The sequence below is a fragment of the Pezoporus wallicus genome, unplaced genomic scaffold, assembly GCF_028554395.1.
Source record: "Pezoporus wallicus isolate ANWC-B61680 ecotype Strahan unplaced genomic scaffold, APGP_CSIRO_Pwel_v1 contig_5352, whole genome shotgun sequence".
NCBI classification, from domain to species: Eukaryota; Metazoa; Chordata; class Aves; order Psittaciformes; family Psittacidae; genus Pezoporus; species Pezoporus wallicus.
The window spans coordinates 2,658,637-2,671,720 of NW_026639660.1; the positions used below are offsets into that span (position 1 = coordinate 2,658,637).

Below are 13,084 nucleotides of genomic sequence, written 5' to 3' on the forward strand. Positions count from 1 at the left end.
ATGTGATTGAGTACATCTTACTTGTATAAAGAATTTGTGGGGCAGGCCTTGGAAGCAAAGACAGATTGCCTTCAACTATGTTGTCTCTTAACATTATGATCTTATGATATCATCATATTACAGATAAAGGTTTTCAAAGATTGCATCCAACACCAAAATATTAACTACTGAAATGTGTTCTCTCTGGGCTCATTGTGGCGTTAGGCTGTCCTTGCCCAAAGAACATTCAGTAATTAATCTTAGGAAACCACTGTGGTGTTTGAGATTTGTAATTTGCAGTCTGTATTAATTGAACAGTTGAGGAAAATCAGAAAATTGGAGACACTTCTTTTAGATAACAAAAGCAAAACTTTATGCATTGCACCCAACCCCCTCCAAAAACCCACCTTCTTGGGTGACCTGCCTTCAGAAGTTCTGCCTCCTTGGACAATTTGGTGTTAGTCCCCAAGACCAAATTGTCTCTATCCAGAGGCCATCCTCTAGTAACTGGCAGCAGGACAGGCAATGATGGGTTTAGCAGCTGGGTCAAAATATCCATGCTAGAAAATAGAGAACTGGCCAAGACTGAAAAAATCTGGAATCTAAAATAAGGGCATATACATCTTATGTTAAGCTGGACATGTAGCACCTGAATTATAAACGTACTAAGCTTCCAGAAGCTCCTGTAACTCCCTTACGGGACTGGAGTGGATTTTAGACAAGGTATATTATTACAGGGCACAGGAAATTTGAAGGGAGGAGATAGAAGTAACAGCTAGAAAATGTTTAGTAAGGTGATGTGCCAGAATCAGTGTGTAATTTAGGGGGACTGTTTATTTTTGTATTTGTAAAATGATCTTCTTGGAGTTTGTTATTTCAGTGCAGTCCCACCTTTGCTTCGGTAACACATTAGGATGCTAGGAAGGTGGAATTATGTGCCCCTGAACCAAAGATATGCCAGTCTGTTAAGGAGGGTGCTTTCTCCCTCTTGCAGCTGGCTGCCTGAAGAAGTTTTAATATAGGAAAAGGGGGTAAGGAAAAACCAGGACAGTTTTTTAACAGATGTTACAATACTATTCATTGGGAGAAGGCAGAGTGTGTGTTACATTACTACAACTAAGAACTCGGTGGTTGTCTGACTACTAAGATAACATTATGAACACATTCTTAGGCATCTGTAAAGGAGGCCAGCATTCAGTTTATCAGCCTGCTTATTAGTATAACCTTATATACATCTTTTTTTACTGCAGGTTTTAAATGCTAGTATTTTATGGAACCACTTTATGCTTAGAAGATCTGCAGAAAGGAAGATGGTAGAACTCCAGTCAGTGTTACAGAAGTTCTGTGGGTTAGGAGACACATAAAGAACTGCTGAGGACTTAGGTTATACTTGAAGTTTCTCTTTATCTCCACCTTAACATTTGCAAAGCTCTGACCAGGAGACCACTAAGGGTAGTGGGTAACATGAATCTTCTGGAGGGCTGTATAATGTAGGATTTCTTTTGGCCAGATTCACATGGATGTTTTTTATACAGAAACACACATCTGTGCTGGTCCTACCAGTGTCCCCTTCCCTCAAGGAAGAGAGATAGTCATCCCTACATGTAGCTGTTGAATTCTACCCCTTCTGGTGGAACAGATTGTTTGACTATGGTTTTGTTGCAAGGAACTCTGTATCCTTTGTAAACATTATGAGTTAGTTCTGGGCTGAGCTTCTGTATTATGAGAGCATGGTGTTCCCTTCAAGTCCTGACTTATATTAGTCATGAAGATCTGGAAGTACAGGGGAAATCATTGTGCGTGAAGGATGAGTTTCCATCTGTCTTCTTTTGAGATCGTAAAAATCAGCAGGGGGATGGACATTGGATTCCTCTCTGGAGACCATTGCATTTGCATTTAGGATGGCATTGTGCCTCCTTCCTTTCTGGTAAAGACTCTGGACAAATGGATTATTTTCTTGAGCTCGGAATACTACAGTGATTGGGCCTTGAATATTCAAATTCTTATGCTCAGTTGGCTGCTTTCATTTCTGTTGATGAAGATTTTCAGTGCTTTTTATGAAGTTTAGAAGAGACATGCAGAAGAGCCTGAGAATGGTTTTCCTCATGGAACCTCACATTCCGTGCATACTCACAGTATACATGGGAGTCATCATAGAGACAAAAAGTCATTTGCAAAGTTGTGGCAGAAACAACCTGGCTCTTACTACAGCTTTTAAGTGTCTACCTTGAGTAATAGAAGATTGTTTTAGGAAATTTGAGCAGCATTAGTTGAGGAACAAAAGGTGAATACCAAGAGGTTTTGAAAGAATCAGGCTGGTAATTACATTTCCTCAGAGACTGCATATAGAGTATCCTCATGTGAGGAAGGATATGAATATCCTTCTTAACTCGTTAAAAAAATCCTTTAAGACAGCTACCCTTCCTTTTTCCTTTAGCACCAAGAGTTGCAGAATGTATGTGAATGCTGTCCATGACAAACCTCAGCATCTGTTCTTGGAAGATGTCAGTAAAACTACCTTAGTTGTCAAATAGCACAATCTAAATGTAGAGCAGAAATATCTTCAGCTTTGGTTCACAGATGATGCAGTCTCCCAAGAGAGCCTAAACGTAACCAATTCAGACGGCCGTTGGGAAGGGCCATATATTACATGTTATAAATGCTTTCTTGGCTTTGTCCCTCTCTCCAGTGATTTCTTCCATGGCAAAACTATTGAGTTCTTAAATAATTTGAAGGAACTGCCTTGGTGTTGATAGCTTTGGCTCCTTTTTTGTGTGTGATGGTGACAGTTCTGAGGAGCTGGAACAGAAATAAAGCTTGCTTTATGGGCAGGAGCTAGGATTGGCTTTGTTGCAGCTGTTTCATGGTTATGTCAGGAAAAGCTTTTTTATATCATTGTTTTAAATGCAAATATGAAATATGCAATATAAAATAAGGAATAATTATTATAAGGAATAATTTTTCCGACTAGAGAATTTAGGATTTTTAGGCCTCTGGGTACAAATAAGGCCCACACAGGCTTGTGCAGTTACTACTGCATATGCAAATTAGATGTACATTTGCACAGCTGCACTTAGGTTAACAAGCACCTATAAGCCAGCCAGTCCATCCAACTTGTCTTGTCTCTATCATTCTGTTTTTCATCACCAATTACGGCTAGCATCCGTGCCAGTACGCATGTGCATCTAGCTGTTTTATATGCAAACATATGACTTAAATAATGTCCATTTTTGAAAGCCTACATCAGCTTCCTTTTATAATGGTTATCCTAAGTTATACAACAAGCTGTCTCAATAATTCATTTGCAAGTTATGAGGAAAAACGTAGAAACACGTGAAGCAATGTAGACTAAATTGTATTAAAAACACAAATCTTATCTTCCTCTTGAACTGCAGTTGTATTGTCCCTGATCACAGCCAGGAGAGAGAAAGCAGAGAAAATAAATCTATATAGAAAAAGGTTTTATCATTGATTATAAATTACAGAATTTACTTTTTTTTTTTTACTTTACATGAAAGATTCTTTTGAAAGTGAGCATTAATTTCTGTGACAGCTAAAATGTTTTTGTCATTCAGGGGTAGTTACACATTTTCCCTTGCTCTCTGCCCCCTTACTGCCTTCTTGGTCTAAGTCTCTTGCTGCCACCTTCCTAGGGCAAGATCATGCTGTTTTCTTATTTGTATATTTGATGCAACTTTTTGTGCACCCATCATGCTTTTACCCACAAATCTTATGGCACTCTGTTCATTTAGTTCCCTTCCCTGGAAAACAGTGACCAGCATTTAGCACAGTGACCTGAAATATACTATTTTTAATTTAAACTGTAGGAACTTAGCATAGTAAAGGGAAAAGTTTAAAACAACAGAAATTGGACATATGCATCCTTCTTGCCGTTAACTTGATCTGTCCTCCAGAGGAGGACTCTGATGTGTTCATTTTTCTCAGACATCCAAGCCTCTAGTTTACCTTACTTCAAAATACCAGTTCTCATGATCTTTCCAGAATGTGCCCCCCTGTTACTGGTCCTGAATTTCTACGGTTGGTTTCTTAGGTGGGTTGCTGTTGCTTTCCTTAGGTTTATCGCCTGAATCAACACATTACAAAAGACAAGAGATAAAGTCTATTCTACTTGGACATCTAAAGATAATGTGCAGTATTAAGAGGCTATTACAGTTAATTTCAAATCATCACAGTATATGCAGCAAAACAATGATATATATATAAGGAGGACTTTCGAGTGACTTAAGACTATTTAAATACTCTGTCAGTTTTTGTATAAAAGCTCTGTATACAATTAATGTAGAAACTATTAAAAAGTGTATTAACAAATGGTTAATTAAGCGTAATAGACTTCAGTGGGTTAATAGATTATTACAGTTGTATGTACAGCCTTGTAGAAGACCTTGATACAGTTACAATCTCTTGTAACAAATACCAAGTTTACAGTATTCCCTAGAACAGCTCTTCATCATTTTGTAACCACTAGTTTACTTACAATGAGAACTAAAAATGCAGACATACAGAACTTGACTGGCAAAGAACCAGTGTGGCAGGAAACAAGTTTCTGTTGTCAACATTTCTTTATTCTTCTTTAGATAATAAACAACTTTGTGTTGGCAAACGTGCAGTACAAAATATTCTTGCACAATCTTCAAACTACCCAGCTCTCGTGTATACCAGAGCTCTGTGGCTTTTCAGAAGTTCTGACTGCTGCCTACAGAAGAAAAAGATTGTTTCTACTACCAGTATCACTAAGTGCAAAATTAGCACTGTGTAACCTGAGAAGCCAATGTCCAGGTTCTGGTGGTCAGTCCTTCCCATCAGATCATTCATGTGGAAGCAGCAGTGTTCTGTCAGACCTGCTTGACTTGTCCCATTGCCCTTCACTGCCTGGTTTTGTGTGGTGGTTTCTTCCATGCAGGCCGGATGAGTTAGTATTTTGTGGTAAAGCATAGATTTCCTCTGCCAAGAACATTTGTGTGCATCTGTGAGAAAGTGCTTTTACACTTCTGTACAGCTTTTCTCTGTGTACATATCAATGAAGGAATTAGTCAGAGATGATAACCTGCTCTCCCCATACATGGATGTTAGTTGGAGTTAGATGTGCGGAAAGAAGAATAGGGTGTTTCAGTTCCTATGTCAGCTCTTAAAACTATGTTCATTATTGTACTGTCTCGGTGGGAAGCTGTGCATTAAGGGATGTAGCTAACATTTGCTATATTCTCTTTATTTTCTCATGCTGGCTTTGTTTTATGTACAAACTGAAACAAATGTCTTGGGCAGTGTATTTTTTCATCTGGGAGAGGAGAGGGTTTTTGAATATAGTAATTACTTCATATATATTCTGGAGGATTATGGAAATCACTTTGCACTTGAAGCAGGTGAGATTTGCAATGAATTGCAAGTTCCCTAGGGGAGTGAGTACATTCTGCAGAGTCGGACTGGCACCCATGACAGTTCTGGATGTGCACAGAGCAGCTTTGCCTGTACTGTACAGTCTCATGATCATAAAGAGCCAAGTTGTTGACCACAGAATTTAAACTTTTTGAACACTTTGTTTTCAGTACAAAAAAAAATCATTCAGGTGGAGGAGATCCTACCTGTGAAAATAAAATGACAATGCTCGGCAGCAAGTGGAGCTGTGCTTTGCACTGTCTGGAGGTAGTCTGGATTTATCCAACTATTTGCTGTCTGGGACAGTTCTACACAGCATGAGGTTTCTGGCTCTGTAACCATCTGCAATTCTTGGATTTCATATCTGCTTAGGGCTTTTTTTCCTCTCTCTCTTTTCGTGGTTTTCTTTCCCGTCCTTATTCTGCCCGATTCTCAGAACAGCAGGAAATCTTCACAGAAACAGATGCTAAATAGTCTGTAGCAACAGAAAAGGAGTACCTGGATTGTTGTATTTTAACAACATTTCTATTTTCAAATAAATTGTTGTGTATATATTTTAGTAAATGCTAATGGAAACAGAGGTGACACAATAAATCAAATAAAAGAATCAAACTCAGCATCAGCATTTCAAACATGGCCTTTGGCATCTAAAATGAATAGTTGCTTTGGTCTGCTTCAATTTCTGTAGTCTAGCTATCACAGAGAGGCAGAAAATCAGAGTATAACTATTTTTCCTGTGTATTTCCCCTTGCCCTTTAAGGTTCACAGCCAGGAGACTTTGAACAGCACTCATATTTAAGCCTGTGGTTTGAAGATAAAGTTTGCGCATGACTATGGGTTATTTTAGGATTTTTCATTCTGTGATTTCTGCAAGTTGGCTAAAAGTGCCAGAAGCATGGCCCCACCTGCTCCACTCTGCTTTCTTTAGGGTAGTTTCTGCTAGCAGCCATGATGATCTGGGATAGGCTTTGTTCCACCAGTATGAGTGCAAGCATGGACAGCCCTGGAGAGGGGTGCATTGGCAGCAGGCTACACAGCATCCCTCTGCTCTCACTTCCTGAATTGCAGGCCAGAAGAACCCGACCCATAACTTTTTGTACAGTTATTGACACAAATCTATCCCTGGTGTTACCCTATTACAGCTTAACAGTCTGTATTTGGCTCATTAACATTTTAATGACATTCTTCTTGAAGAGAGAATGCTTTGAGCAAATTGCAGTTTATGGTGTTTCTAGGAAGATAAGTTTATTTCCAGCTAATATGAACCACAGCTCACTGGGACTAATGTAATGCAGCCTGTGTTAAAAGTGTGATTAGTTTTATATCCTATTTTCTTTCCTCCCTCAGAGGATTATGCCCAGCTGTGCAACATCCCTGTTCCAGGATCTCGACGACCATATGGACAAGATGCTTTGGTTGACTTCGAGGAGCACTACACTCCAGAAACTAATCCATACTTTGTAGAAGACCGTAAGCAAGTTTCTCTTATGTAACATATTTCAAACAAAGGTTGTAACTTGGATTATTGCCCTGTAGCTGGCTCCATTCTTCTGTCTGCCTCCGAGTAATGTGGCCTATTTATGTTTTAGTTATTCCTTTGACACTAGCTTTCAGTCAGGTGTTCTGGTTCAAGCACCAGCGCTGTATAAGAGTCCAGTTGGGCTCAGGCTACAATATTAATTTTTAATATAGTGAAATAGTTTGTGCCAAGTGTACCAGATTTGTATTTACCAACAGATTTACAGCTAAGGGTCAAAAAGACTGCCAGTTTTCTTTCTCACAAATTAATTTTCCTTTGGAGCATAGGACAGATTTTTTCAGAGTGCATTTAGTTTAAAAGGGGGAAACAGAAATGCCTTGAGGCCATCTTTCCATGATTTTCCAGCAGCATTTATAGGGGGGAAATGGAGACCAAGCAAGTCGTTCTTGCTCAACAGAGAAGATGTAGAGCACAGTATGATCAGAGAGTATGCATGCATATAGCTTTCAGGCTAGATGGAACAGCCCACTAAGCAGGATATGAGGAATTGTGTACAGCATCTCACGTTATACTTGAGGAGGAATATGAGGGTTCTTTATGGGTCTGGCCAAGCAAACTGTGAAGACCTGTGGGAGAGGACTGCTCACAGATCTCAGCATCTTCCTCAAGATCAGCCATCCTGTAAAGGTCCAGTGTATTGCATCACATTTTTAGAGAAGAAAAGCGGAAGTATCAGAAGGGACTTGTAACCTCCTGTGCTTCATAAATATGGCCCACAAGTTCCTCATTCCCAAAGTGCTTCTCCTGTACCAGGACTTATTTTTAAAATAACAGTAATAGGTCAGAATGGGGCAGGAGGATTACAGCACACTGTTAGAAGGGTGATGCACATTTCTTGTGCACATTGCACTTCATACATTTATACAGAACTACACAGATCAGGTTAATGAGGTCTTTTCTCTTTAGCATCCAAATGACCTTGTGGCTCTACACAGAATTGTAAAATGTCTTATTTCTTTATATTCAGATGATTTTACTTAAACAGTACTGAGTGTTGATGCTTAATTGAAATGTCACACAGATGGAAACTACCAAACACAACAAAAAGTCCAGAAAGATGGCCGGGTAGCAAATATGACAGATAAAATACTGAGCGGGGAAGAAGCATTTTGCAAGTTATATGAGCCATGGTGAATAAATACAATAAAATTGTGGACAGTTTTGAATTCAGAGCTGAGTCCACTGTCTTAGGCACAGAGGTTTAAGAGATCATGTCACTTGCTCCCATCCTATCACTGAGTCAGATACAGTGGCAACCAAATACATAGGAAACCTCAGACCACACTCTGTCCTGATCAGAGGCGTATTCCTTGACAGATGTAGTTGCCACATGTTTAGGGCATCAAAAACATCAAGGTCACAGTCCTGCTATGGTCTGTATGAGGAATACAAAAATATGTCCCATCCTGTGGCAGGTCCATGCACTTAGGTGTAGTGTTTGTCACCTGTGTACAATCAGCTTGCACAGAAACAATACACATATTTGAATTACAACCCAGGTCCCATCCAGCTGGTTTGAAGTATTTTATGTAGTTGAATTTGCTGTTATAAATATTTTGAGTGTAGCAAGCTAAAATTACAATATGCTGTATTTGTAACAGAAAAAAGTGTGTGTACATATATATGTACATGCATATATATGTAGATATATATTACATGTCAAATATGATGCCTTTTCTTTATTTAAAAAAACAGTTATGTTTTGGGGGGCATATTTCCCTTTCTTGGCACTATTTGTTTTTTAAAGTAGCAAAGGTCTTCTTTTTAAAAGACTCTCATCAGCCCTCTGCAAGCTGTATTAGAAATTAAACTTGGTCAAGTTTTTTACTACATTGTCACCATACATCACACCAGCTTGCTCAGTATCCTCGGTATTACTGCACAGAGATGTGATTTACTAGGTTTGTTGAAAAGATTGTAATATTTCCTAGTTAATGTACACTTGTATACATCCAATGTATTATATATGTTCTGGAGATGTGGCGTATGTCAGCAAGTATCTGTCACATTGTGCTCAGCATCTCCAGAATGCATTCAGTGTTAAGACTGATCACCGTGATCCTTACTAAGAATTCCACTCTGCTAGATAGAAACAGTGTATGTAGTTGAAGAGAGGGGGAGTGGAAATGAAACTACAGAAGTTAAATGGAGAATGATACAGAAAGGGCAGAGTAGGAAAGGCGAAGCAGGGCAAGAGAAAAAGGGTGCCTCAAGACCCAAGACAGAATGGAATAAATACAGAAAGACAGGAGAACAAGCACAAGGAAAGAGAGAAATTCATATTCCTAGGTAGCTTTGCAAATCTACATATCACAGCTGTTGCAACAATCTAAATCAGTAAATGGGGTTTAAATAAACCAGTAGTTTGTGCAGTCACTGTATTAATTATATGTTATGGGGCAGATGGAGAGGTGTATCCTACTCTATTCCACTCCAGCTCCAAATTCCCTTCCATTTCTATGCTATATGTTAATTATGCTGGTAAACCTACAACTCCCAGACATTCTCAGCTTTTCCCTCAAAAGTCTTTTTTGATGTGATGGGCTGCCATCTGCAGTCCTGTAATATCACTGCTCCACGAATAGAAAGCTAGTGCAAAAATACTGTGCAGGACTAACAGGAACAATTCAGTCCTAGAGAGAATCTCTAAAACACGTAAAAATTCAAGTAACTTTTTATATATATATCCTTCCTTATGCGTCAAAGCATAACTGTCAAAAAAGCCCTATGAGAGGGAGCACAAAAGGCATTGTGCAAACCACTCAATACAAAGACAACTCTTTAGCTTTGACTACTCGCCACCTAGAATTATGGCAAGGAGCAATTGGTAGATTATAGGTATTTGTACTGGCACCACTCACGGAAGTACAAGCCAAAGGGTTGTTAACCAAAACCACAACAGGAAAGCAGTCACTGATTCCTTCTTACTTTCCTTCAAGGCAGTTGAGATCAATGTTTTTTGTTGTTTTTTGTTGGGTTTTTTATAATATGTTTTCTTCTGGAGAAATGAGAATGAAGCTCTCCCCCCTACCCTCACCTTATTTTTCTAGTATACTGTTGTAAGGAACTTTTACCCCAGACTTCACTACCACTTCTTACCTTTGTTTCCATAAAGTTTGATACACATAACAATTCAAAGTGCTATTAAGAAAACACTCATTCATCCTATAAAAAAATGCACTCTCAAATTATGCAGTTTCCTTTACCAAAAAAAAAACCCAAAACCACAGACTTTTAACTCAAAAACTTAAGAGTTCACGAAGTTATTCAGTTTTCATCTTGAAACATATCACAGTACTTTTCTAGTGCTTTTAAAACTCCAGATGGTGAAGATCTGCTAAAGCTGACCTATTTTCTGCAAAGTCAAGTCACATTCCAATAAACTTCTGAGACAGTTTCAGACTCCCACTATGCATTTGGTTATACTGCTTCAACAGCTCTGTAAGTTACTTGTTTGCAATGCTTTCTCCACCAAGGTTTTCTGAACAGCTTTGAGGAGTTACAAGCAGAGGAATGCGGTATTCTGAATGGATGTGAAAATGGCCGATGTGTAAGAGTCCAAGAAGGCTACACCTGTGACTGTTTTGATGGTTATCATTTGGACATGGCCAAAATGACTTGTGTTGGTGAGGACAGCATGTTACTTCATCTTCTTCTGTTTGTCAGTTTAAGGAGGGGCTGGAACAAAGGGGTTAAGAGATTATCACCTGAACTGCATTACAGATGCCAACTTTGTCTGATTTACTGCAGAGGCCAGTGAATATTGTTACAGAAATAATTATGTTTGTGTTCCTCAGTTCATCTTGGTCATTACAGCTGTGTTCAGTTAAGAGCCTAGAAATGAGCAGACACATTTATATGACGGCATGTAAACTAATATCAACAATTTAACACTAATATATGGAACAAATGTTTTTCAAAGGCTTCAGTGAGCTAAGAGAATGGAACTGGATCCACAGTCGAAGAGTAATTTCAGGAGCATTACTTAGAGTGGTTGAATCGCCTAAACATGCAGATAACCACTTGGCGGGGTTTGGCCTGATTCTCCCTGATTTCAACAATCAACAGACTCACTTATTCCTTTCACTCTCAAACTAGTATATCCGCACAACTACTAACCAGAACATCTAATGACTATGTCTTCAGTTAAAACAACAAAGTGTGGGAGTGGCACGTGTCAGTAGAAGATGAAGCAAACAGCACCCCTCAGTGTACGAGCCTAGTAGAGACTGTGTGTGGGTATTTCAATTTAAGGTCTGTGCTGACTTGCTTAGCATTATGCTTTGTAACCCACAGCTGAGGTCTCCCAGCTGTATCATGTTAAGCTGCCTGCATGCCTTCTAATCTTTAGGACTTTATGGCAAGCTGGTCTCCTTAGCGAGAAAAGATGTAGCTCCTGTGTATTTCAAGCCAATGCTGCACAACATTGAGTGCAGGTAATTTGCTGTTTGCTGTTACTCAGTTGATGACAACAACAGTTCCTAAAGTATTTAATTTCTTTAAAATATAGATATTATACTAAGAACTTGGAGCATCTTTCTTATAAGCCACTTTTCAGTCATCAGCTAAAAACCTGAGATTTTAATATTTTTTAATGTAAGTTATTAAATTTTTGGTCTGCAGCTTAGGCTAAGTTTGAATTCATAATTTAACAGTTTAAGGCCATTTAATACGCTATTCATTTCCTATAAGAACTTCCACCTCTTCCCAACTCATCTGTACAGCCTTTGACTCAGCCTACTTCCACTGATCTGAAATGAAGTTCTGAGTGTATTCATACAGCACATTCTATTCCTGACAATGCTGGAAATAAATGAGTTTTACCTACACACCAGACTGAAGTACTTGTCTTTTGATGTCCCCTTTCTGCAGATGTGAATGAGTGCAATGAGCTGAACAACAGGATGTCTCTCTGCAAGAATGCCAAATGCATTAACACAGAAGGTTCGTACAAGTGCTTGTGTCTCCCAGGGTACGTACCTTCGGACAAGCCAAACTACTGCACACCACTGAACTCAGAACTGGACAGTGAACTGGAGTAGAGGAAAATAGCCATATCCTAAGCCCATATACTCTGCACTGTATAAAGAAAAGGAAGAAAAGTATTTAAGTTGAGAAGAGAAGGCACCAGTGTAGCAAACGTAAGGGGAGAAAAGCATTAAAATGTGTCAAAGGTGAGACATGATGGGCTGATTGTATGTCAGCTTCGCTGAAGTGACAGACCAAATGGACACATTGCTCTGTATGAAAGAAACAATCAAGTATATAGTGTGTTCATAAGAAAAAAATATCTTTGAAAATAATCAAAAACAGTGCTGTTATTTTAAACAGAAGAGCTTTGGTTTTTTGGTTTGATGTTTTGTTTTGGTTTTGTTTTACTATTGCTTGATTAATTTGGCATTTAAATAGTGACGGAGATATTTTATATTACTATGTCATTTTTTGATTGTTCAGTTCCTTGCCTACTGTTTCTTTTCAGACCTTATTCTGATCAGTGCAAATTCTATGATACAGATATTTTTAGGCCATTTTATAAGAACTGTTACACAGGGTAATGCTCCTCCTTCTCTGGAACATTGGTCAGTGACTTCTTTTTCATTTGCTAGTTGTCTGCCCTGTGGAGCAGGCACCATTTGTTTTCAAATGTTTATGTACCTTGGCGAAAAGTCCTTATATTCATTCTGTATTGTGTATGGTTGTTACTGCACTTAAAGTCTTTAGAACCTTTCTTGCCAAGTTCAAAGCTGCTAGTGGACAACATTGGATTCCTTTTGTACATTAAAACAAAAGATTTTAGCTCACGACTGTATTGTAATGTGTAAATTGAACACAAGAGAGATCTTGTATGATTACCCTAACATATTAAAGCTGTATATTAAAACTCAATAAAATCACCTTTTTTTAGAAAAAAAAACCTATTTACTAATTGTAGGCATTTTTTAATTGTTGTTTATGTTACAAGAATCAACCCCTCACATGTTTACAGTACTAGAAGTAATTTACATTGCAACAGTTATGGGGAGTTGTCTGGTTGTTTCTTCTCATTCTGTTTTAATAAGACCAGAATCTGAATCAGTTAATGTTTGAAGTTGGGCTTCCAGAGGGAAGATTTCAAACACAGACCTACAGAAACTGTTTGACTTGGAAGCTGATTCCCATGGAATTTTTCTT

At 38.5% G+C, this 13,084-nt stretch overlaps 1 protein-coding gene across 5 annotated transcripts in view; it reads left to right on the forward strand.

The window, feature by feature from the left end:
• LTBP1 (latent transforming growth factor beta binding protein 1) overlaps positions 1 to 12,828 on the forward strand; it is a 197,738-nt gene extending 184,910 nt beyond the window's left edge. For all 5 annotated transcript variants that reach the window (XM_057415458.1, XM_057415455.1, XM_057415457.1 and 2 more), the window contains 3 exons: positions 6,721 to 6,843; positions 10,390 to 10,539; positions 11,786 to 12,828. In XM_057415458.1, coding sequence (XP_057271441.1) covers positions 6,721 to 6,843; positions 10,390 to 10,539; positions 11,786 to 11,955 — 443 coding nt within the window. In that variant the 3' untranslated portion in view covers positions 11,956 to 12,828. The remainder of the gene's footprint in view (positions 1 to 6,720; positions 6,844 to 10,389; positions 10,540 to 11,785) is intronic.
• Positions 12,829 to 13,084: the final 256 nt, after the last annotated feature.